This window comes from Gopherus flavomarginatus, chromosome 9 (genome assembly GCF_025201925.1).
Source record: "Gopherus flavomarginatus isolate rGopFla2 chromosome 9, rGopFla2.mat.asm, whole genome shotgun sequence".
NCBI lineage: Eukaryota > Metazoa > Chordata > Testudines > Testudinidae > Gopherus > Gopherus flavomarginatus.
In genome coordinates, this window is record NC_066625.1 from 64,923,509 (window position 1) to 64,949,965 (window position 26,457).

Sequence of the window (26,457 nt, forward strand, 5' to 3'; positions counted from 1 at the left end):
CCAGATATTCTTGGCAGGGTCCATAATGGCTGCATTAATAAGGGGGCAATCTTGGATGCACTGGAAGGTTGTAATATGTCGGTCAGCTCATGATGATTTTCTGACACCTCTTCCATAGTAATCTTGAGTTTGTTAGCCAATCTTTTGAAGAGGTCCTGAAAATGAGTAAAATCATCTGCTGTTGTTGGAGGTAGGGGCATAACAGCATTGTCTGGTGAGGGCGATGAGTTATTATTGGTTGGAGAGGTGTCAGGTGCCCCCTCTTCCATGTGCAAGGTTGCAGATTGTTCCTGTCCTTCAGTTGCAGAAGTATGCACAGGTTCAGGAAGAGATCTGTTGTCACCTCTTCTGGGGCTGTGTCAATCACTATAGTGTCTCCTGTATGATCCCCACAGGCTCCTATAATGCCATTGTCTGGGGCATGGCATGGGTGGTCCCATTCACGGGTGTCCATACCAGGGTGGTAGGTCCTGGAAACATGAGGACCTTGGTCTCCTTGGTCCCATGCTAGTAGGCGTGTGAAGAGGGGAGGAATGGTATGGTGAAAAAACTCCCTGAACACCATCATCCTCATCACTAGAGAAGTGAGAGGGAATAGCGGTTAGCTGTCTGAGCCATGCTGACGGTTCTGGTGAGAGACCAGAACCGAGCAGCGGGGATTCTGGGGTCAGTGATACTGGCGAGTACCTTGAATGAATGAACTGCAGTCCTGAGGTAGTTGCAGCCATAGTACATTGTGCTGGAGGCAATGGCGGAGCCATGGGGTCAGCCAATGCCGAGTGCTGCTGTGCTGTATGGGCAGGCATGAGTGGTTGAGATGTTGGTGCTGCGACAGCAATCGTACTTGGCTGTGGCACAGGCAGGCTTTGCTGAGCTGGCACTGGGTCTTTTGCAGTGCTGATCGGTGCCATATGAGAAGAGACAAGCGACTTTAAGCATGAAGCCTCGGCACTGGAGCGGTGTGCATCGGCAGCAGCCAGGATACGGGCAGTGCCAGAGGTGCCCAGAGCATTGTATGTGCTGAGCCGCAGAGCAGTCGGCACTGAGATCATTTGGAAAGCAGTTGGTCTCTGTGAGGCGAGGAAGGTGGCCATTTTTTTTATACTTTACTGACCCAGGTGGATTTTGTCTTGAAGAGGACTCTGCACCTGTGTCAGAGGCAGGTCTGAGGGACTTCTCCTTTGAGATTAATTTGAGCCTCAGGTCTCAGTCTTTTCATGCCCTTGCCTTTAACTTACTGCACTGGGCATATTTTTGAGGGATGTGGGACCCCCCCAAACAGCAAACACATTGAGAGTGGCCATCCAAGATGGGAATGGCATCTCTGGATGTAGTGCACCTCTTAAAACCTAGTGAGCCAGGCATAGTATGAACTGACAGGAAAATTGGAAGGGGAAAAAAACTTTTTTGTTGTTGGAGAGAACGGGAAAAGGAGAATTGAAACTAAATACTCAGTAAAATTGTATAAAAACTAACTAAACTAACTAAAGTGAAAAAAAATTTGAGCGACTCGGCTGAGCTCCAGCGCAGGCCACAATGGTAGAGAAGAAACTGGAGAGCCCCGCATGAGGAAAGGTTAACAAAACTGCACAAACGTAGTCTTGAGAAAAAAAGACTGGTCTACACTATGACTTTAGGTCGAATTTAGCAGCATTACCTCGATTTAACCCTGGACCCATCCACACAACGAAGCCCTTTTTTTTTTATTTAAAGGGCTTAAATCAACTTAAATCGATTTCCTTAGTCCACCTCCGACAACGGGAATAGCGCCGAAATTGGCCTTGCCGGGTCAAATTTGGGTTAGTGTGGATGCAGTTCGACGGTGTTGGCCTCCGGAAGCTATCCCAGAGTGCTCCATTGTGACCGCTCTGGAAAGTGTTCTCAACTCAGATGCACTGGCCAGGTAGACAGGAAAAGGCCTGCGAACTTCTGAATTTCATTTCCTGTTTGGCCAGCATGTTTGCAGAGCTCATCAGCATGATGTGCACATTGCCAGGTCACATTGCTGAGCCCATGCTTTGTGAGAAGTTTATGACAATGTCCCTCTTGTCACCCCGCTTCTATCGCGTCCTCACCTAGTTTTGCATGAAATAATTGTCTGCTGTTGCTCTGATGGAGGGAGGGGCAACTGACGACAGATTACAGGGAATTAAAATCAACAAAAGGGGTGGCTTTGCATCAAGGAGAAACACAAACAACTGTCACACAGAAAGGCCCCCTCAAGGACTGAACTCAAAATCATGGGTTTAGCAGGCCGTTGATTTCACAAAACAAATTGGGTCAGCTTCTTGTTTTGACCCATCTATCTTTTACATCTTAGGCTGGCAGCAGACAGTGCAGTACAACTGCAAGCCATCGTCATCTCCTGGGTGCTCAGCAGAAGATGCTGCATTATGATTGCTAGCCATCATCTCCTGGCTGCTCGCCAGAAGACGGTGCAGTAGGACTGCTAGTCATCGTCATCTCCTGGGTGCTCAGCAGAAGATGGGAATGACCTGGCTGAGTCACTCCCATGTCTGTCCAGACGCCCTTGACCAATCTCACCGAGGTCGGCTAAAAGAGCACCCAGGAATATGACGACGATGGCTAACAATCGTAATGCACGGTCTGCTGCCCAAAGGCAATGAGCTTCTGCTGTGTAGCAATGCAGAAAGCTTATTAAGTTTGCGGACGATACCAAACTGGGAGGGATTGCAACTGCTTTGGAGGACATGGTCAAAATTCAAAATGATCTGGACAAATTGGAGAAATGATCTGAGGTAAACAGGATGAAGTTCAATAAAGATAAATGCAAAGTGCTCCACTTAGGAAGGAACAATCAGTTTCACACATACAGAATGGGAAGACACTGTCTAGGAAGGAGTATGGCAGAAAGAGATCTAGGGGTCATAGTAGACCACAAGCTTAATATGAGTCAACAGTGTGATACTGTTGCAAAAAAAGCAAACGTGATTCTGGGATGCATTAATAGGTGTGTTATAAACAAGACACGAGAAGTCATTCTTCTGCTTTACTCTGCGCTGGTTAGGCCTCAGCTGGAGTATTGTGTCCAGTTCTGGGCACCGCATTTCAAGAAAGATGTGGAGAAATTGGAGAGGGTCCAGAGAAGAGCAACAAGAATGATTAAAGGTCTTGAGAACATGACCTATGAAGGAAGGCTGAAGGAATTGGGTTTGTTTAGTTTGGAAAAGAGAAGACTGAGAGGGGACATGATAGCAGTTTTCAGGTATCTAAAAGGATGTCATCAGGAGGAGGGAGAAAACTTGTTCACCTTAGCCTCCAAAGATAGAACAAGAAGCAATGGGCTTAAACTGCAGCAAGGGAGATTTAGGTTGGACATTAGGAAAAAGTTCCTAACTGTCAGGGTAGTTAAACACTGGAATAGATTGCCTAGGGAAGTTGTGGAATCTCCATCTCTGGAGATATTTAAGAGTAGGTTAGATAAATGTCTATTAGGGATGGTCTAGACAGTATTTGGTCCTGCCATGAGGGCAGGGGACTGGACTCGATGACCTCTCGAGGTCCCTTCCAGTCCTAGAGTCTATGAGTCTATGAGTCTCACGTCTGCCAGCACCCAGGAGATGTACGGTGACGGTGAGCTGAGCAGGCTCCATGCTTACCATGGTATGGCGTCTGCATGGGTAACCCAGGAAATAAGGCGTGAAATGACTGTCTGCCATTGCATTCACAGAGGGAGGGATGGGGGGCCTGACGTGTACTCTGAACCACCCGCAACACTTAGCTAGCTGGGAGGCAGTGAAAAATTATATTAACAAATATCATTTTTCACAGCAGACTTACTCAGCCCTGGCAAGCTAGGGGACAATTAAGCCTTGAATGGGGAGGTGGGTAGCTCCAGAGGAGGGCAGGGACCAACCCCTCTTGGCAACGCTAGAGGAGGGGCCACTGTTTTGCCCCTCCCCCACCCCCAATCACCACTCAAGAGGCTATGGCTGCAAGAAAAGCCCCTGCTGACCCCATGGCTGGTCTAAGTTTACTTAGTCCTGCCTCAGCACAGGGCACTGGACTTGATGATTTCTCAATGTCCTTTCCAGACCTACATGTCTACGATATTTTAATTTCTCTGGTTAGGCAAGATTTATCCAGATTAGGCAAATTCTATCCTAATTTACACCCTACTGTTGATGTTGCGTTATCCAGTCACCATGGCCTAAATTTTCAGAGGCTAACTAGTAATTTGAGGTGGCTCCATTTTGTTTACCCAACTAGAGGCAAGTGTTGAGAACAGAACTCTGAAAAATGAGGCCCCTTTAAGTGCCTCAAGTTGGACACTGAAAAATGAGGCACCCAAAAAGTCACTTGTCACTTTTGAACATGATGACTACTCAGTGGAAGCTTTGCACTCCCTGAGATTCCAGCAGACAAACCAGTTAGACCCTTCTGGTAGATGACAGCAGTGCTTAGCTCATTCCATCCTACTTTAATCACTGCCAAAGCACAGCTAAAACCTCGCTTAATTATTGACCTTAGCCTCATGTCCCTAACCACAGTGCTGGAATTCTGAAAACCAAAGAAAGACTTAAGGCAAAGTATTTGACAAAAGAATGCTGTTTGTTTAATTTTATTTAACACAATCATTCGGTCTGCTGATTTGCTGTCACACTCAGGTTATATTTTCACTCTTTTTCTTTTTACGCACCTTTACTATGGTCTCAAGTATTCCTTGGGGTACACACAGACCCAAAATGAAAGAACTAACAAAAGCCAACAATGTCCAATGCAAAGGTCTTTGATTTTGCGATGTGTGTCCCAGCCTTCATCTTATTTACACATATGTTTTGCATGCATTTATTATGGTATAGGAAACCTTATTTATGAGATTGATGGGTTTAATGAGAAATTAGCCTCTATTTATATGAGCAATTCAAATTATGCTATTTATAGTACATATTAGAATCATCTATGTGCTTTCCTTCTGAACATGCACATTTCAACTAGAATTCTGAAAATGCATCATTTCCACCACACTGGGGTAATATCCAAGACACTGTATACATTATTTTTTTACACTTATTGGTCTTGAAACCCAGACAAGCCCTAATACTCTAGTACTATCAAGAGTCACTATTTCATCCTTTGTGCCTCATCTCCTGACAGAGAATGGGGGCTCTGCATTCATGGTTCATGGAGTCTTAACATTAAACCCCTTTGTTTTCAGTTTAAACTGATTTTTACTGAAAAATTCACAGGCTTTACAAAAAGTATTATTCAGGTTTTTTCAGATTTTCACCCTAATTTTCTATCATTCAAATATATAAAAAATAACTTGTTTTATTATGAAAATACAATACATTGCATGAGATATATGTATTACGATCATACATTAGTCTGTGTGTATTTGCAAAGCTGCCTGTTGAGGTAAGGCTATTTTGTGTAGCTTCTAGACTAATTCATAATCAAACAGGCACGCATGCAAGCTCTGAAGTGCGTGTGCATCTGAACGTACTAATGAATCTCACGCTTGCCATATACACATTTCAAGCTGTTAGCAGATAACAGTTTAAAATGATACACTAAAATGGGAGGAAAATCTGTATCAGAATACGTTTCAGAACACAAGAAATACATGTATTTGAAAGTTTTAAGAAAACAAAAACAGGAGAAAAGGATAAAGTTGAGTGGATGTGCTGCAAATGGTGTGGCCCAGTTATTAAATGTAAATATTTATAGGCTAATAGTTCTAAGTATAAAACAGTAAACTGTTTATTGAAATGAAAAGTTGTATTTGGGGATCAGAGATATAGTGTTTTCTTAACTCAGAGGTGGTATTGTGTTTTGAGTTCTGCCACTAACTGTATTGATGAACAGAATTAAAAGCATTAATCTACTGAAAACTTTTCAAATAAACCCCAATGTTTACCCAGAAAAATTATTAATAGGTTTTTGCTCTGATTTACACCTGTTTTTGTTGTTGCGGTAATAAACACTGATAAATTCCCAGGGAAAAAAAATAAAATAAAAACTACCAAAAGGACACCTGAAAAATCCCCAATGTATCCTTAGATCCTCCTGAACCATTGACACAATGGGCAGTCCAGTTCTTCCACTGATTACGGTCACTCTCTAGTTGTAGTACTTCTTCCCAGCTGATGCCAGATCATTCAAGCTCTCTGTCTTCTTTGGCCTTCCTCATGTTCTCTTTCCTCCCTCATGTACCCAATTCACTGTTTACTTAACATGTTTCCTATCTACAATATGGTGCACATGTCCCAACCACAAGCCTTCTTTCTGGGATATTTTCTAACATGTCCTGCTCTGTCAGCTCCCTTACTCTCACATTTGTTATTTTGCCTTTCCATGAAATGTGGAATATCTTCCTCAACCATGTGTGATGGGCAGCCTCCTTTTTTGTTAGTCCTTATCATCAGCCAAGTCTATGCTACACACAGTAGCATGCTCAGTACAATCACACAGTATAATGTAACCTTTAATTGGGTATGGAGATCTCTGACCAGATGTTTATTTTTCCAAAATTTGTGTTTGCTTTTCCCTATCTCATATGAATACCTTTACTGCAGTCACATTCAAATGTCACCGCACTCCCCAGGAAGGAGAATTCTTCTACCTGTTCGATTTCTTTTCCATCCACATACATCTTTGCAGCAGTTTTCCAGTTTCCTACTATTACAGTTTGAGTTTTATCTGCATTTACTTTCAGTCTAATTTTTGCTGCTTCCTGTTCAACCTCTGATGTAAGGGCAGTCATTCCATTCTTCATCATACTTAGAAAAGGAATGTTGTCAGCAAAGTCAACCTCATGTAACTCATCACCACTAATCTATTTTATACTATCCAAAATGCCTTGTGTTGTCTGTTTTATCACCAAGTCTACTGCTTACATTGATCAGCTTGTTTTGTATCCCACAGCGGATCTCTGTGGACACTACTGAAGGCTTTCTTAAAGTCGATAAAATTGATTAAGATAAGTCTTTGCCAAAGAGTAGCTTTTTCAATGATCTGTCAAAGGGTGACTATCAGTTCAACACATGGTGAACCTGTTCCTCTCATAACATTTCATCCACTGCCTTCTTCATTCTGTTCAGCATAATGGCAGACAATACGTTACACAGGATTGATAGCAGTATAATATATCTCCAGTTCATGCACTGAATAAGATCATCACTTTTTTGACAATGCCACAATGGTATCATCTGTCCAATCTTGTGGCACTTGTTCTTTCACCTGCATTTTGTTAGAGTTTTGTTAGGTATTCAATCAGATGTTCACTTCCCACCTTTAGTGCCTCTGCCTGAATTCTGTCAATCCCAGGAGATTTCCCATTTGAGTACTACACACCATACCACAGAAACACCAACCAATCCCTGTAGCAAACCTTGTTGCCTACTCAGCCCCCATATCTACTCTAGCAACACCATCTGAGGACCCAACCGCATCAGCCATACCATCAAGAGCTCATTCATCTGCACGTCTACTAATGTTGTATATGATCTCATGAGCCAGCGATGCCCCTCTGCCATGTACACTGGCCAAACCAGACAGTCCCTATGTAAAAGAATAAATGGACACAAATCGGACATCAGGAATGGTAACATACAAAAGCAAGCAGGTGAACACTTCAATCTCCCTGGACATTCTATAACAGATTTAAAAGTAACTATTCTTGAAAAAAAAAAATTCAGAAACAGACTTCAAAGAGAAACAGCAGAACTAAAATTCATTTTAAGTTTAACACCATTAATTTGGGCTTGAATAGGGTCTGGGAGTGGCTGGCTCATTACAAAGGAGCTTTGCGTCTCCTGGAATTGACACCTCCTCATCTATTATTGGGAGTGGACTACATCCACCCTGATCAAATTGGCCTGTCAACATTGGTTCTCCACTTGTGAGGTAACTCTCTTCTCTTCACGTGTCCTTATACAATGCCTGCATCTGTAACTTTCACTCCATGCATCTGAAGAAGTCAGGTTTTTTACCCATGAAAGCTTATGCCCAAAGAAAACTGTTAGTCTTTAAGATGCCACTGGACTTCTTGTTGTTTCTATCTTTCCTGCATCTCTTCTTTATCTTTTCCTCTGTATCTTTCATATGCCTCTAAGGGCTTGTCTACATCACAAAGTTGCAGCGCTGGTGAGGGGGTTACAGCGCTGCAACTTAGGAGGTGTACACATCTGCAGGGCATCACCAGCGCTGCAACTCCCTGTTTGCAGCGCTGGCCGTACTCCCGTTTTGTCTCGGGTGTAGAGGATCCAGCGCTGGTGATCCAGCGCTGGTAATCAAGTGTAGACACTTACCAGCGCTTTTCTTGACCTCCGTGGAATAAGCAGGTATCCCAGCATACCTGAGGAAGCCTCTGGTAATCAAGCTGGTCTCCTTCCCCGGTTTGCTCTCGCGTTCCCCGAACCCCGAGCAAGCAGGTCTCCTTCCCTGCGGTTTGCTGGGTGGTTCCGGGAACGCGAGAGCAAACCGCGGCAAAGCTGGTCTCCTTCCCCGGTTTGCTCTCGCGTTCCCCGAACCCCGAGCAAGCAGGTCTCCTTCCCTGCGGTTTGCAGGGTGGTTCGGGGAACACGAGAGCAAACCGCGGCGAAGCTGGTCTCCTTTCCCGGTTTGCTCTCGCGTTCCCCGAACCCCCGAGCAAGCAGGTCTCCTTCCCTGCGGTTTGCAGGGGGGTTCGGGGAACGCGAGAGCAAACCGCGGCGAAGCTGGTCTCCTTCCCCGGTTTGCTCTCGCGTTCCCCGAACCCCCGAGCAAGCAGGTCTCCTTCCCTGCGGTTTGCAGGGTGGTTCGGCGAACGCGAGAGCAAACCGCGGCGAAGCTGGTCTCCTTCCCCGGTTTGCTCTCGCGTTCCCCGAACCCCCCTTGAAGCCGCCCAACAGCGCTGCAGTGTGGCCACATCTAACACCACTTGCAGCGCTGGTTGCTGTAAGTGTGGCCACTCTGCAGCTGTACTAATACAGCTGTAACAACCAGCGCTGCAAAATTGTAGATGTAGACATACCCTAAGATTTCTACCTGTGCCTTGCGCTGTTCCTTTTTTGCCTCCAGAGCTTTCCAATTGTCAATCACTGCCCACGTTCCAGATGTAATCCGTCCATCTTTCTTCCACCCTCTTTGGAAGCCCACTACTTCCCTCTGCTGTCTTGACTACCACCTTCTTCCAGACTTTCATCAGCCTGGTCCTGTAAAACACTGTAATGGTTCCTAAATGATATTTGAAGTCTGATCTCCATTTCTTTATCCCTGAACTTCTCTATTGCTATAAACACACATTTTGTACACCTTTGTGATCTTTTGGAGTTTAAGTTTTAATGTGGCTGCTAAAAGACAATTATCTGAGCCAACATCAGCTCCTGTACTGACTCTGACATCCCCCAAAGAAGATGCTCATTGTGACACTACACCCCATATTCATCATGGGGGTACGATTATGATATAACTATAATATAATTATGGTATAAATATTATGCATTTTGTACAAGATGGGTCATGTAAGATGTCATTGGAAAAGTTATGATTCACTGAACATGATTATTCTATTTGTATGCATGTATCATTTTTGTATCTGAAGTTATGAATATTCAAATGTATTTACTCTGGAAAAACATCCACAGCTCGCCTTTCAGGAACAACAATGATGAAGCTAGATGGTGCTAATGGCTCATCAACAAAGACAATGATCTGTGGAAAAGCTCAGCCCTCCTGTAAACATTTTAGCCGGCCTGCAAGTAATGGCTACTATGACTCAGCAAGGGCTCAGTGGTACTCCAGTTCCAGGTGGCACCCAGGGGAGGAGGGGGAAACCCGTCACACTCATCTCTTAGATATACAGACCAGAGATATCTGGTTGAGAGTTGCATTGTCCAGTGATCTCCATGTCAGCTAGTGAAGCCTCTTGTGCTGGAAGAGATTGTCTCCTAATCTTTGTGCCACAGAGCTGTCTGCTATTATCACTTTGGATGCCTTCCATTGCCCCACTCATGACTTCTTCCCAGCCAATAAAGTTGTTGCCAGTTTGTGGGTTGAAGTGGCCTATAATCAACGTGATATCATAGCAAGGCAATACTGACGGCACCTGTTCATGGAATGTATCTTTTTCACCATTGCCTGCTGCATCTGTCAGTGCATATACTTGGATTATTGTACACTTGACATGTCTTGTTTGTAGGCTGGCTGTTATTAATCTGTCATTCACTGGCTCCTAAGCCAGCAGTCTTTGCTGTGATGTTATCCAGCATAACTCCTACACCTGTTGCGTGTGTTCCTCTTTTTCAGTATAAGACAATAGCACCATCAGACACCATCTTGCCGCTCCCTGTCCATCTTGTCTCACTGATGCCAAGCACGTTCAAAGGGTATTTTTTAATTTCTCATGTAACTTGTGCCAGCTTTCCAGTACTATGCAAAGTAGGCCCATTCCATATGTCTACTCTTGTTACAGATTTTGCCATCAGGATTCGATGACTCACAATCTCAGCTTTCTTTCGGCTTTCACTGAGATCTGTCATGCTTGGATTTAACTGAACAGTTTCCTCACAATAAGGTTTTACACGAGTGAGTCACAAACCCACTTGCAGCACCTTCTTCTTTTATCCAGGCTTGGGACCGACACCATTGCTAACAGCAGCAGGGTTCCTAAGGTATCACTGAGGGAAAAGATACCATTGTGTTGATTATAGCTTAATATTCTTGAAGTTGTTCCCAGAAAATGTGCTAAGAGATGATACTACAGCAACTATCCCATGGCCAACTCCAAACTACAAATCGGAGCAGATAATTGATCTTCTAATGGTTCAAGAAAATGCTCTCTCAAAGCTTAAAGAGTTTGCTTCTCTAAGGCCTTGGCTACACTCACACTTTACAGCACTGCAACTGGGGTGTGAAAAAACACCCCCCTGAGCGCTGCAAGATACAGCGCTGTAAAGCATCAGTGTAATCAGGGCAGCAGCGCTGGGAGCGCGGCTCCCAGCGCTGCACGCTACACCCGTAAGGGATGTGGTTTACATGCAGCGCTGGGAGAGCTCTCTCAAAGCGCTGCCGCTCTGACTACACTCACACTTCAAAGCGCTGCCATGGCAGCGCTCCCTCAGCGCTGCCAGGGCAGCGCTTTGAAATTCCAATGCAGCCATACCCTAAGAAAATATGTTTCACAAATGAGCTTACATTTTATTTAGCTGAGCTAGGTGTCAATTCTGAGATGCAGAATAAGCCACAATTAAATATAGATGATGGAATACTGTTGGCTTTACAAATTTTCAGGCTAACAGGAACTGACCAGGAGTTTTATGTTTCAAATATGGACCAACTCACTTTCATTCTTAAATATATACTAGAAGCTTTCTGCACTTTCAAATTTCTGAACTTTTGAATTTTCATACACTGAACATCTATACACTCTGACTTAAGTGAAATTTCTATCAGCACTGCCACATTAATGCAAGAGAATGGAATCAACCAGAGGTCCTGAATAACCTTTCTAGCAAGAACAAAGATTTCCTCGTAAATTGCTAACTATTATTTAGAAAAATTGGACAGGATGATTTGTCCAGAGATTGGCAACCAAGTGAATTAAGTGATTAAAATCAAAAGGCCTTGAGACCACTTTTCTAGTTTTTTTCCTAATGATGTCTCTGAATATTGTCTACATATAACAACCAGAGTTGAACAGAGACTATATGTATTAGATAAGACTAAGTAGTTTAATTATACTACTGGAAAATAATACAGAGTTCCACCACCCCCATTATTAATCACAAAATGTTTTTATGGCTATATGATGAGTGCTGGAGAAATTTGATCCACTTTTCTGTAATTTATACAGTCATATAATTATTTGACTTACATTTATTGATAATGTATTTTGAGCTATCGTATGAAAGATGATAGGTTACAAACCACTGTTTCATTTTTTAATATACAGAAGAATATAATGCCCTCAGAGCATTTAAAGTCTCATTTACCAATCATAATCATAACCTGATTTCCTTGAAACCTCAAATACTGATATCCTAGGTTAGAGAATACAGGAAGTGAGTTTTCATTTTGTTGTTTTAGAAGGCTGGAGGAAGCTAGGAAGTGTCTTTAGTACACCTCTACCCCGATATAACGCTGTCTTCAGGAGCCAAAAAATCTTACCACATCATAGGTGAAACCGCGTTATATCGAACTTGCTTTGATCCAGCAGAGTGCGCAGCCTCACCCCCTCCACCGAGTGCTGCTTTACCACATTATATCCGAATTCATGTTATTTGCCTTTGTTTACTGGACACCAAAAAAAAATTAAAACAAAGTAATTAACGTTGATGAATTTTAAAAAGCAGGCACTTATCTTGAAAAAGGAGCTCATCAGAGGATTGCATCAATGTAACATCGTGGTACTACCAACTTTTTAGGGCCAGATTCTACAACCCTTACTCATACTGAATGGACACCAATAGTCCCAATAAAGGCAATGGGACTGGGTGGTGTGAGTACATGCTGCTCAATGCAAGGGAGTTGCAGAGTCTGGCCCATAATGCATTAGCTCCACATTTTCAAAGTAGAATGAAGGGATTTAATTGGGTAACTCTCATTATTATTAATTACATGACTAAAGTCCTGCACAAAATCTTAGGAACGCTTCTTATTTTCTTGTTTATTGTGTTCATTATTATTTATTGTTTCTGTTGTGGTAGCAGCTAGAGGGCAGGGCCCCATTGTACTTACAACACATAAAGAGATGGCCCTTGCTTCAAAGAGCTCATGTGTTATTGTGATACGGTTATGGTTTAATACAGTGGTTGAATATGCACATGATGTTCCCTAGGCCCCTCAAAAGCTGGATGTTGTATCTCATGAGGATTTATTGCTTTAGGTAAAATAATTAATATATACATTAGTACTGTTTCTTTAAGAACTGAACAGTCATGCCAATCATGAACCTATTTTCCTGTTAACAGGAAGTTCTGCAGATGATCTCAAGCTACTGAACAGAGCAGACCTTTTCCCCTACTGTAATAATAAGTATTCAATAAATCTTTTTATGACATAGGAAGTCGTGTGACCCCTCTATTTGTAATAACAGCATGGCCTTACAAAGGATATGAGAAAAATGTTAGATATATGATTTGCTTTGCTGATAACTAATGAAAATATTTTTATTCTTGGTACAGTTATTCTGAGGCAATTTTCTACAGACATTACCTGTTGCAAAATAGCCACTCTCCAGAACATTGAGAGGCGAGTTCACAAGTCCTGATGTTCATAGACAAAGACCTGACCCAAAGTCCAATGAATACAGAAACAATTTTACAAAAGAAGAAACATTGTGACCTTTATTTTTCTTTATGCAAGTACTTTAAACTAGTCTTTTGTTCTTCACCGTTGTGCATCCTATAGCATACTGATTTTATTTAAGGCCTCTTTCAAGAGACAGCCTAGCCTGAGAAGAGTGTCTGGGAACAGGAAACTAACAGAGGCAAAATTATTAGCTAAGCCGTAAATTAGAAAGTAAAATAATTAAGAATCACATATAGGCCCTTCCATCTTGCAGGGTCCTAGAGCCCAGGCTCCAGCCTGAGCCTGCATGTCTACACTGTAATTCAATAGCTCCTTGGCTCTTAGCCTGAGCCCCACAAGCCCGAGTCAGCTGACATGGGCCAGCTGCAGGTTTTTAATTGCAGTGTAGACACAGTCTCTGTCAATCTAGTAACTTTCAAGAGCACCAAATTCATTTAAAACTATTGGAAAATATATTCCAGGACTATTCCAATTTTCTACAATCCAAGGAAAACTCATAATAGTTTAGAATTGTCTTCAAGGAGATTAAAGGGTTGTACATTTTCTCTGCAGGATGGAGAGAGGAAGACAGAGCCGGGAAAGAGAGCAAAGAGACTCAGAGAGACTTTTTCTAAAGTCCACAGATGAATGCTAACAATTACAAAGAACAATGCAGATTTGATGAGCTTCTCCCAGAGCTAGTTTGTGAAAGAAGCTGTTGGGACTTGATAAGCAGCTTATGCATGTCCTTGGCACTCCTTTTCAATGTTCCTGTTGATTCAGCTCCATTTTATTAATTTCTTCCAGATTTATTTTTCTTTCCTCCTTTCTTTGATGAGTGATTGGTTTTACAGAACTCATTGTTCTCGCTGAATAAGAGTGTGCTTTTCTTTTAAACATTTCATAATATTTCACACTGATATTTGTTTGTTGGATCCAAGTGATTTGTAATCTAACTTAGGCCCTGATCTTGCAGAGACATAAATGCAGATTTAACTAAGCATGGTGTGTATCCCTACTGAAATGAATGGTGTTACTCACAGTGTGTAAAACTTAGCATGTGCAAGCCCTTTGCTTTGTATAGCTATGTTTCCAGATGTGAAAGTATGATGAGCAATCCTCAATTCAGCGGAGATAAGCTGCCAGAAGTCTGGATTATTTTATATATTTTGTCTGCAAAACTAAACTGAAAAGCCAACAAGAACACATTTGCATGGGATACTATTCACAAACAATATTTCCACATTTTTGTTTCAGTCCTGAGTAGAAATGAAATAGACCAGAAGCAGGAGAAAATGAAAAATAATGGGGTGAAACATTTATCTGAAATATTTGGCAGATGGGGAGGTTTACTTCACTTTGGTGCACATACTGCCAAAAGTTTGAGCCATCTCTCAGGTTAATCAGAACAGCTCAACAGTACCTTGTTAACAGGCTATTTAATAGTTGTGAGGAAAAAAATCATGAAAATACTCCACACAATATGGTTGCTTTCATATCAAAAGAAGCGAGACCTTGAAAATAAATGTATCCATCAAAAAAGGGGGAAAAAATCTAACAAATTTTCAAAATATTGATGTTTGTGCCGAACAGCAATACTATGTTTGTGTGAAATGGTTGCAACCAAAAACTACACAGCTCATTTGGTTGAGGATTTTGCTATAGAATCGAAAACATAGACCATTTTTATCTAGAGACTCTCCAAGGTTATGAATCTGGCTCAGTTTTAAGCACTTAAGTTGATTTGATTTTGCTTGGAAATTATAAGAGGTACATGAATTTTATGTGAAATCAAGAGAAACTCTTGGGTTTTACAATGCGATAGTGTGTACAAACTCTAGATGTAAAGTAAAACATAAGAGGTTTAAACCCATGTCTCAAAAGAGAATGAAGCATACAAACAAACTAAAACGTCCCAGTTTTTACTGAAGCTCTTATTACTGGATCCTACCAGAAAGCATATATCTAGCTTTATGAGCCATGGTCTGGTCCAGTACAGCAATTCTTGGATTCCTAAATTGCAAATGTCTCACCTGGTTAACAAAAGTCTGCATGGACAGGGATAACTTGTATACAAAATTCCAGTTCAATGTAGAAGGCCAGAGACAAGATATCTCATCCCCTTACACAGACTCCAAATGCTCCCACTTCATGGTTTAAAATGAAAATATTGACAAAACCTTATTATATCTCCAATTCAGAAAAACACTTAAGTACCAGATTAAGTCCCAATGACAACAAACACTTCTCTAATACTTTGCTGATCTGGGACCTAAAAGTATATCAATGGATGTCATTAGGATATATTTACACCAACAAGGAAAGAGACTGCTAATGCCTTGAAGCAACAAGCTCCCAGACACAGAACGTTATTTTTAAAAGAAAACAGCACAAGCAAAAACATTCAATTAAATGAGTTCAACTCTTCATTTTGTTTGAGCTGGAAAAAAAGGAGATAAGTACAGCACGGAAAAGGAAATGCTTTGAAGCAAAAAGACTTCAGGAGGGGAGAGATAGCTCAGTGGTTTGAGTATTAGCCTGCTTAAACCCAGTGTTGTGAGTTCAATCCTTGAGGGGGCCACTGAGGGATCTAAGGCAAAATCAGTACTTTGTCCTGCTAGTGAAGGCAGGGGGCTGGACTTGATGACCTTTCAAGGTCCCTTCCACTTCCAGGAGATAGGTATATCTCCAATTATTTATTTTTTTAAACAACAATTCTGTTAAACTTCATCTAAAGTATTTTTTCTTGTATCAGACAGTCCTGTTGGAGAGGGCAAAAGGGATCTGAATGGGTTTAATGGGACAAGGGTTTTTTAATGTTGTTTCTGCAACCTCTACAGATGCAAAAAAAAAAAAACCACCATAAAAGACAGTACTTAAATGTATAGCATCTTAGATGTTCCGACTTTTTCTCCATGACTCTCTGGAGATGTGTACAGTGGGGTCTTACGCTGATTTTGCATTCATTGATTAGAATTTTCACATTATGTCTCATGCCATTTTGTGGTGTCCCTGAGGTCTTTTGGAAAAGCTTCTCTAGATCATGTTATCTGATAGTAAACCTAAATATATCCATTGTGAAATTTCATAAGAGGAATAAAAAACTCCTGCCATCATCACTGTATGTTGTTCAGCTACCATCTTTCCTTTCTGAGTGTCCTTTATAGACTTAGAACTGCACTAGTTTTGCTACCTACTTCAATTGAGCATTACAGGGGAAGGGCAAAATTTGCCCCTAAAGTCTTAGGCAGCGATTTCATATCACATTCCTATGTAGCTCCAGGCTCAGACTTACAATAGTGTGAAAAGTAAGAGAAAGTAGAAAAAAATAAGATAACCATGTCATGTTTAAAAAACACTCTGATTTATCCCAGGGGGAAAATATATATTTTCAATAGATTTCATAAAATATATTGTGTGAGATTTTATACACTGGCAGCTTTTCATGTTATACAGGATTTTTTGGATTCACATCCAATATGGCTACTGCAGAGTAGTACTAGAGAATGTGAAGGGCAGGATGAGACTAGAAGCATAGCCGTTTATGATAGCAGTATGTTTCCGTCACTGGGGATAGGGAGAAGAACAGTCTACGTAAAGGACTGTGTTTTTAAAAGGCATGCTCCATATCTTTTAAACATGCTTATTGCTAATGCTACTATATCCTACCCACCTAGGAATCCCTCCTCTACTACTGTTACTAAAGGGTACAGATACCAGAATACAAAAGGGGGGAGTTAATTCTCCTCTCTCTCTGCTCTTGAAATGTTCCCATTGCTCCCATTTTCCTGTAAGTCATAGTTCATTTCTTACTCCTTTTATTTCCAGTTTGTTTGTTCTGATCCCAAAAATTACCAAACGCAACGGTCCCTCTGAATTTGAAGATCAGCCCATTTGCCATCCTAAATTGCTGTGCCACAAGAAGTTTCAAAATAAGATTTCAGCAAATGACAGTCACGGAGAAGGCAGGTTATTTTTCACTCCCTTTATCAAAGTGGCTGGCAATTCCCATTTCAAAAAAGGTGAAACAAAAATAAAGACTATGGGAAAATATTAATCTGTATCTAGAACATCATAATAAACTGCCCTTAAAAACCACCCCTTAAAACCTGAGGATGGTAAAATATGGGTAAAAAAAGACAAGTTGGACAACACAGGATAAAAATTTCAGTGCATACAATGATTTTCTATTAGTGAGCAGAGAAATGAAGACCAAATGGTACACGGACCCCACCTCCATTGTTAGAAATAAATTGTCACAAATCTCCTTCCACGCCCACCTCTACTCAACCACAGGACTGACTCTTCCCGTCCCATCCCCCACTCATCTTCCAATCCCAAATCCTCCCCAATCTCTCCTCTTGGTCCCTTCCAGGCCTTCCCAGTTTCTCCTCTTCTTAACAGACCTCCCAGTTTCCCAGCACCTGTCCTGTCTACTGTTCCCCAGCTTCTCTCTTGGCATAGTCCCCTTGTTTCCCCTCCCGCTTCTTGCAGTCGCTCAGTGACCACTCTTCCTATGAATCCTGGTGCTAACTCCATCTCTCAATCCACCACCACCACAAGATCTGAGTAGCTCCCTCTCTACCTAATGCTGATGTCAGCCTCTGTAGTAATAAGCACAGCAGTAAAGAGGACTCAGTAGGCTCAGTACCCTCGGGGGGTTGGGGGAAGCACTCACTGGGTCTTTCAGGGACCATTAAAAACTGTGAGGAGGTAACCCCCACTGTGGAAGAGGGGCTGGAAGTACTTTCTGCCTCTTTCCCCTGTGTAGGAGAAAACAGAAGTGAGATGAATAAGCTGGGCTGTGGGCTTGCACATTCTATTCACCAGAGGAAATTAAAGGGCCTCCCGTAGAGGTGGTGTCCAGTCTGGTGTACTAGAAATGCACCCTTAATCTACCACTAAATGAGTCAAGGAAAGTAAATGCATCTGTCATTAGGCAATATGTTGGTGGCACATTTTGTTACTAGCTCATTAAGTAATTGTTGTGACAAGTACTCATCATTCCCTTCAGTATTTGATTCTTGTTGAAAATGCAGAATACTCATTTGTTTTATACTGTGAAGACTGGTTGGTTTCTTCCCATGCCTGTCAATCCCAACACTTCAAGGGAGAGACATAATCAATTTTACAGTAACTACAGTATCACTGGCTTGTTGTTGTTTGAATTTAAAAAAAAAAACAATCTACAGAAAGGAGTTTTCAATCTAACGATAAATGGATATTTGCCTTTTCCTTCTATTATTTTTTATTATACTCAACAACTCCTGAAGAAATGACAACTCTGTAAAGTTCACTGGCTGTTGGCCTTTAGCCATTTGAGTATCCAACTATTTGCACTCTGGTTAGTGTTCATTTGGGCTCAGTCTACACTTAACAGTGTTGCCTGCATTGCTATGTTAGTTAGGAGTGTTGGGGAGGGGGGGAAATATTGCACATCATCATCATAGCAAAATCTCCAGCCTGTATGCAGTTATATCAGTGACAAAGCCTCCCAGGATAGCTTATTTCATTCAGAGAACTGGTATAAGTATAACAGTAAAGGAACTCTTTTGTTGATATAAATTACATCCCCACTAGGGGGATTTGCCAGTACAGCTATACTGACAAACCCTTTCTAGTGTAGACACAGATTAACACATATGGTCCAAATTAATTCCAGGAGTAATTAATTGCACTGCCTTCAGTAAGGCTACAACACATATGTCTATATTTTTAAAGCCCTTAAATGTAATTAATTTTGTTATAAACACACCTTTAATTATTAAAATAAATAATTTGTAAACTTTTCATCTTTTCATGCAATTTGTTTGCTTTCTGTATTTCAGCTCAAACAAATATAGACTAATCAGTTTTCTTATTGTCTAGCTGACCAATTCCCTGTCAATTTCACTTTCAGCTTCTCAGGTATCAACATAATGCTGAATGGGTTAAATGCACTGCAAAGGGGCACTGATTTTTTCTTTTTTTAACAAAACTTACTTTTCAAATTAAAAAAATATGAATCACTCTGATTGGTCTTAGGTTGTATACAAACTTATTTGTACAAGAAGCACAGCGTATGGAGGGGACCATGCTGCACTGTCCAAATTCCTGCAAGGAAACGCACATACTCAAGCAGGAACTCTGCAGCTGGAGGCCATGTTGGAAATGAGATCAATGGTGTGGAAGGCTTTTTTGAAGTCTATTTGGAGTTCAGCTAAGGTACTTTGCATCATGTTGAAGTTTGCATTTGTAACTGTACATAATTAATCTTCTGATAATTATGGCACTATCAAGGCAGGAAGGCACAAAGAGATAAAATCTAAATAAGTAAGTAGGTGCAGACAGCACACATGGAGAGCCAGAGAATCCAGTCGGGGCCACCCTTCCTCCCCAGCATCTCTCTGGACCCAGAACTGAGCTGAAAAGCCTCCTCTACTCTGGGGGCACTAGGACTCAAGTGGTGCCTCTCCTCCTCTCGCCTCTTCTCCCTCCCCCCATGTGTCCTTAGAGAACAACTGCTGAGATGAACCAGCCAGAGTATCCAGCTGGTAGGAACAGCTGCAGAAGCAACCAAAGCAGGGGGCTTCAGACAGTCAGGGAACTTTCTACAGTTGAGTGGACTTCCTCTGCCTGCACTGACTGGCTGTTTGCTCCAACCCTCTCCTTCCCACTTCCTTTAACTCAGCTTCCATCTACATCAGCCCCTATTACCCTCTTGTCCCCTGCCCTGTCCTCCTTTCCTCAGGGAGCTCTCTTCCTTCATTTCTCTTTCCATTCAGCTGATCCCTTCCTAATTAAGCCCACCCCACTCCTCCCAAAAATGTGGAACTAACATGTTTGCTGTCATCACATTGTTCATTATGCTTCTGTTTAACACCTCTTCCCCCATCTGGTGCTTGTCTTGTTCATTTAGACTGTAAGCTCTTTGGGGTAGGAACAGTCTGTAAGTCTGGATTTGTACAGCGCCTAGCACAATGGGCCCCCATTCTTGGCTGGTTCTTAGGCACTACCATAACAAACAGTTACTACTAATACCATCATCCTGTATACCGTCCAACAGGGAAGGTAGTACCATCGACAGCATGGTCTACTGCTGTGCCTGTGCTTCTGACCCACATCATAGTTGACCTCTCTCGACACTATGTGCCCATGCAGGTGCAGCCACAGTCTGTGATTAAATTATGCAGCAAATGTAACCTGCCAGTGCCTCTTCAAACTGCCAGTTCCAGCCTACATAAAACACCCATCCTTCCCTCCCTGATGCGCCTAGAGACATGCTGCCTGTAATTTCTGTCCTCCTATCCAGTGTCCCACAGGTTGATGCACCATCAGCCCACAAAACTCACTGCCAGGGGATGTTGTGAAGGCCAAAAGTATAAATGGGTTAAAAAAAGAATTAGATAAGTTCACGGAGAATCAGTCCATCAATAGCTATTAGCCAAGATGGTCAGGGATGCAACCTTACACTCTGTCTGTCCCCAACTTGACTACTAGAAGCTGGAACTGGAGGAGGATGCATCACTAGATAAATTGCCCTATTCTGTTAATTCCTTCTGAAGCACCTGGCACCAGCTACTGTTGGAACACCGGATACTGGGCTAGAAGGACCATTGGTCTGACCCAGTGTGGCCATTGTTATGTTCTGATGTGCCATGTATTACAACTATTATGACAACAGCCACAACTAGAATATACAGTAAGTGATAGGTTTACTTGTTGGCTTTAATTGCACAGACGCAAAAATATGCCTACTACTAGCTACACTCATGTCAGTGAACAATAAATCTCACACTGGAAATACCTATATGATTCCCATTTAGATCTTGGAAATCTAAAACTTGCACCCTAAAAGTGATGTTTACTGGATATTATGGACATTTAAGCCTGCACAGCTCTCAGTGTACTGACCTTTTGATAGTAAATTAACAATGACCAGCTTTTGCCAATCGGCAGTTTGTAAGGAAATAAAAAAATAAGCTGTCACGTATAATCCCATCGGTTTATTTATTCCGCTGCTCCTTATGTTTTTTACTTTGAACTATGGCATTTGGAGGTTAACTATTAGTTTTTAAATAACTAACCTCTTTATAAATTATTTTAAATCTAATAAAAATGAATGATGCAGTGAACAGTAAAGTAAAACCACCCCAATATCACATATCAATGACCTCATGTGGTACATTCTACCTATTCATGGGATTTTTCCCAGCAGTTTTGTCATTTCACAAATACAAATATAACAAACTCTGCACAGGAATCACTTCATTCACCATGGATATGCAGCCAGTTGTGGTGTGGAACATAGCAGCTAATTAACAGCACACAGCTACATAAAAGTTTAGGAAAGGACATGAATAATAGCTTATCTAAATTAAGATACAGGAGCAATGTAAAATGCAATGATCCAAGGTGAGATCTAGCCGGATACCCACCACCAAAAAGTGCCATGAGTTCTTTAACAGCCCTTGTAATCAGGATCTTTGTTTTACATCTCTTTCAAAAGACAGCACTTTCACATTGGATCAAAGTATAATTAAGGATTAGAATAAAGTGAAGAAGAAACCTGGACTCTTTCTTTGAAAGCGATCTGTTCTGAGAATTGGTAGGTTTGTGAGTATCTAGGAGGTTGAATAGATCTCAGAAAGAGACTTAAATTTGACATAGCTAAAATCTTGATTTATTCTTTAAAAAATGAATCAGTCAAAACTTGGCTTTGGACTGTCTGAGTTACCCGTGCTTTCCCAAAGAAGCTCTACCATCCACCCATCACCGTCATATTTCCATGGCTAAGTCAACTGGGTGCAGTAATACTTAGCCTTTTAAAGAAGTAGCATCCTGTAATGTTAAAGACTTACCACATCCATAATCTGCATGAGGCTAAGAGTGAAGTAGACAGTGAGCGGCTGGGAATCATTGGCCACAGGCCTCTCCAGAGGATTGTAATTCTTCAGCAACTCCTTATAGAGCTTCCTCTGGAACTCTCCTTGCAGGGACACTTTGAACAAGTAAATTGTTTGAATAAGTAAACTGATAAATACTTAGGAATCTACTGCCAGCATCATGATGTAAATGAATGCAATGCTCAGAAATGCTTTCCACTCAGAATCTGCTCCCACTAGCCAAATCAGCTATTATGTTACCTTTTATTTTCTACATCTGCCTTCCAAAAAATGCTACCATAATTCATGTATTACATCTGTTCCATTAATTACCATAGCAAACTCCTATCCCAAAACTGCTACCACTCACCTCTTCTCTTCCCTGACTCAGTAGGTAGAACTTCTGGTTGATGTGTCTCACCTTTCAGAATCTGCCAGTCCGGCCAGTTCCCCTCTTTAGCCAGGGAGAGCAATTTCCAAATGTTAAGATCAATGTGTCAACATTTGCATCCTTTGGATCAGGGATGAGAAATAGTGAGATGTAGCAGTTTTTAAATGGATGAAATACAGTGCTCATAATTTGATACTTGCTGTAGCATAGCTGTAACTAGAAAAACAGAAGAATGTGATATACCTGAAAAGGACAAGACAATGACAGAATAACTGGACAAGGACAACCAAAGTACCCATATCATTGGATTGTAAACTCTCTGGGGCAGGGATAGTCTGCCTGAACAGCGCCTAGCACAATGGGGTCCTGGTCCATGACTAGGAGTCCAAGGCATTACAGTAATACAAATATTAAATCACACCACTGGGGAAATTTTATCATCTTTATCATCTTGGAGCACCTCAAAGCTCCATATCATTCCAGGGAGGGCAGTGATTCTGTCATTTACTTTTGGTGAGAGAGAAATTATACCCCTGGGATGGAGGTATGGAAGAGTGAATACAGGAGAGAATTAGAGGACGGTGTACAAGTGAAATCCACATCACCGTAGGAACCGGTCTTTTTGTGTTTGATCTGTGTGTCTGTCCCTATCCCAAAGCAACGTCATCTGTTATCCCCCCTCAACACCCCCTGCTTATTTCCTGATCACCAACCCTGTGTTCCCCACACAAAGGAAGCCAGGGTCCCTACTCTGAGAAGCTTACTGTCTACAAGCCAGAGGTATTTTTCCCCTCCCCCTTATCTTTTAGCCCCTACCCCTGCCAAGGGGGTAAAAACTATTGAGGCTAATCTCAGACAATGATCTGGGCTAAGGAAAACTGGTCTGAGCACCAATGCAACAGCGGGATGTGGGGAGAGAGGACAATATGGGGGTGGGCATCAGTCCTGCAGAAGACTCTCCAAAAGGATTTAAAGGCAATTGCCTTTCTTCCTAACCCACATGGGCATCCCCCTTACATGCCAGCACATTAGGGATCACATACATCCCCTCCTCTCAGCTTGCCAAACATCTCCCATGGCTACCTGTTGGGCTTGGGGCATTTGCAGAGCATCTGCACAGTGGCCTCATCACCAAGGCTATACCTGATGATTAAGAACCAGGACAATAAACTCCAGCCCGAGCCCTGTAAAGAGAAGGGGCTTAGCAAAGAGACACAGCCACAAGGAGCAGAAAGGGAAAGAGGAGCACAGAAGTCCACTCACCATGTACGAGCCCCACAGCCACGATCAGCCAGACAGTCAGCTGCCGGAGTCCCATCCCAAGAGCCAGCCTTGCTGGGGAAGTGCAGCAGCTGCAGAGCCCCAAACCCAGAAGCAAAGTTCAGCTCGAGCCCCAAATCAGCCAGGCAGCTGCCGAGAACAGGCACTTGGAGTAAGATAAAGAAAGGGAAAGAGACGCAGAGCAGAGACTGGAAGGCGAGTGCTTGGAGGCACACAGGGCTGAGGGGTTCTGGGGAACCGGGTGTCAGGAACAGGGCTTCAGCTCCTCTTCCTGGTACCAGCTCCCTTCCTGGGCTGGCCCCGGATCTCTCCTTCAGATGCTGCCAGCTCAGGCACAGCACAGGAATGCTAATGACCGCCCCCCTCCCTCCACCTCCACGTGATGGATTTCCCTACTTTCCTTAATCCCTCTAGACCCTCAGGCAGGGCAGAGGGGAGGCAGAGACAGTTGTTGCTGCTGCTCCTGCAGGAGAAATGCAGCCCGTTCAACAGAGCAGCCCTAGCTTTATAGGGCTGTGCGTGTGAGCTAAGAGCCGATCTCACTCTCCACCCCTTCCCTCCCTCCATGGCTACTCAGCCCTGTGACAGTCACTCAGGCACAACTCCCCTCTGGCCCCATTCCACTGCCAGTCTCTGCAGTTCACTCCAAGAGGGGCACTTCACTACCGCAGGATCCAGCTACTCTTGCTCACGTTTTAACAGCCAAGCTGAGCTGGAGACTTCTCCTTTGGGGTGCGAAGCACAGGGGAGGCAGGAGCTCTGGCTCACCCCTGCCTACTGAGACCCTTCTCTCTGCACAGCAGCCAGACGCTGGGGCGCCTACAAATCCAGCAATTCCTAGCAAATGGAGCTGACTCAGCAGTATGGAGGCGCCTCTCCTGGGACAAATAAGGGAAAAGCAAAACTTGTGTCAAACTTGCACTTATTTATAAGGCAGGAATATATATTCTGGTGGTCTCTCAAGTGAGAGCACCTTATTGGAACCTGATTAGCTTTAAGTGCAATTAAAGGTCCAATCATTGGAAAACTGAGAATACGAGCCCCCACTCCTATCTCACTTAACCCCCTGCACCCTGGTCTTCAGCAACATAGCACCTGATTCCCTAGTGTGTGCAGCAGCCAGCATGAATTAGTCCTAAACCCACTTAACTGACTCCAGGAAGGATAACCTCTGCTGGGGCAGAGGAGGCTTTATGCCTCTCTCACGCCAGGCTGCTGGGGTAGCTAGGAAAAAGAGAGTGTGGCTGGGATCCCCTATGCCATGCTGCTCCTCACCAGTGCCTTCAGCTCCAGGGGCCATTGCAGACTGGCTGTGGCATGAACTTGCTGCTCTAAGGTGACAAAGAAGGGTACTGGTCTATCCAGAGCTGCAGCAGGATAAAGGACTGCAGAGGACAGCTATAAGTCACCTTTGCCCACCTCCACAACCCTGACTTGCACAGTGTGCACTGCAGCCATAGCCAAGGATCTGACCCCAGTCACATTTGTTTTGGGGGGCAGGTGGAATCAAATAACGTTGTATATGCGTGAACCATTTTATGATCTTTAGATCCCAGCTGATGCACAGAGCTGGGAGCTCAGGTGTGAGATGGTTATTCTTCCAGTGTCTAGAATACCACATAATTTAAAAAGAGTTGCAGGAGAAATCCATGGTCCCTGATTTATTGATTATGCTAAACACATTTTTTAAAGGACACCAGAAAGTCAGCAATATCCAATGATCTGGGACGGAACCCACAGCCTCAAACCCTAGCCATGCTACTCACTCAATGAGATTCAGGTCTCTTTGCTCTTACACTGAAGCAACAAAAATATTAGTCTGGTTTCCTTTCCTTCCAAAAAAAATTGTCTTTACATGCAATTAATATTTTTATGCTTTTCCTTAAGGGTTTCAGTCCTCCTGGGTGCCAAATACTGGATGTTCAGCATCCTTCACATCCATGAACTTCAACAGGAATTGAAACCACTCAGCAAGATCAGGAGTGTATTAAAATATCAGATTACTTTATACCCAGTAGTGTTTCTATATTTTCTTGTCTTTCAACCAAAGGATGCCGAAGCACTTTAACAAACCTAAATTTATACACAAACCCCATACAGGGATCACTTCATCAACCAGTGAAATGTAATCAGAACTCTGATTAGCCAGCCGTCAACAGCCACCCTTCTCCGCCTCCCCCATACACACCCTTGCTTAAACCTTCTGTGAAGCTCAGATTTGCAAAGAGACATCTTCATTTTGTTGGAGAGCTTTACGAATTGCTAATTCGTAGATCAGTGTCTGTGGGGCATTTTACAGTTCACTAAACCGTAACTTATAGTAAACGCAAATTTCCAGGGAAGCAAACATTCAGACTATTGCTTTAAAACCATAAATCCTAAGTAATCGGTGCTTAGGAGAAAAAAAATGTGCATTTGCCACAACTCTGTACTCTTGATTGGAACTGGCTAGAAATAGTCAAAATACAAATTTATTAATAGGACTTTTTAATGTACCTATTTTGCCAAAAACTTTCATTTATCCTGAACTCCATAGCCCATGTGCAGAACCGGAGTAAATGGATAGGAGTGGGGGCAGATTGGGCATATATAGATGATTTTTTTTCTCGTAGCAGCAGAATACACAGTGGATCCCTGAAGTTCATGGATATACTGATTCTGCCTCTACCTCCTCAAGCTCTCACTCTC

The 26,457-nt window shown here is 42.5% G+C and overlaps 1 protein-coding gene across 4 annotated transcripts in view; it reads right to left on the minus strand.

Moving 5' to 3' along the window:
• CHRNA7 (cholinergic receptor nicotinic alpha 7 subunit) overlaps nt 1-24,317 on the minus strand; it is a 98,354-nt gene extending 74,037 nt beyond the window's left edge. For 2 of the 4 annotated variants that reach the window (XM_050967979.1, XM_050967977.1), the window contains exons 1-2: nt 23,752-24,317; nt 22,074-22,213 (exon numbers count right to left, since the gene is read on the minus strand). In XM_050967979.1, coding sequence (XP_050823936.1) covers nt 22,074-22,213; nt 23,752-23,806 — 195 coding nt within the window. In that variant the 5' untranslated portion in view covers nt 23,807-24,317. Of the gene's footprint in view, nt 1-22,073; nt 22,214-23,571; nt 23,673-23,751 lie in introns of all 4 variants that reach the window. The other 2 variants (XM_050967978.1, XM_050967980.1) reach the window with 2 other exon arrangements.
• Nucleotides 24,318-26,457: the final 2,140 nt, after the last annotated feature.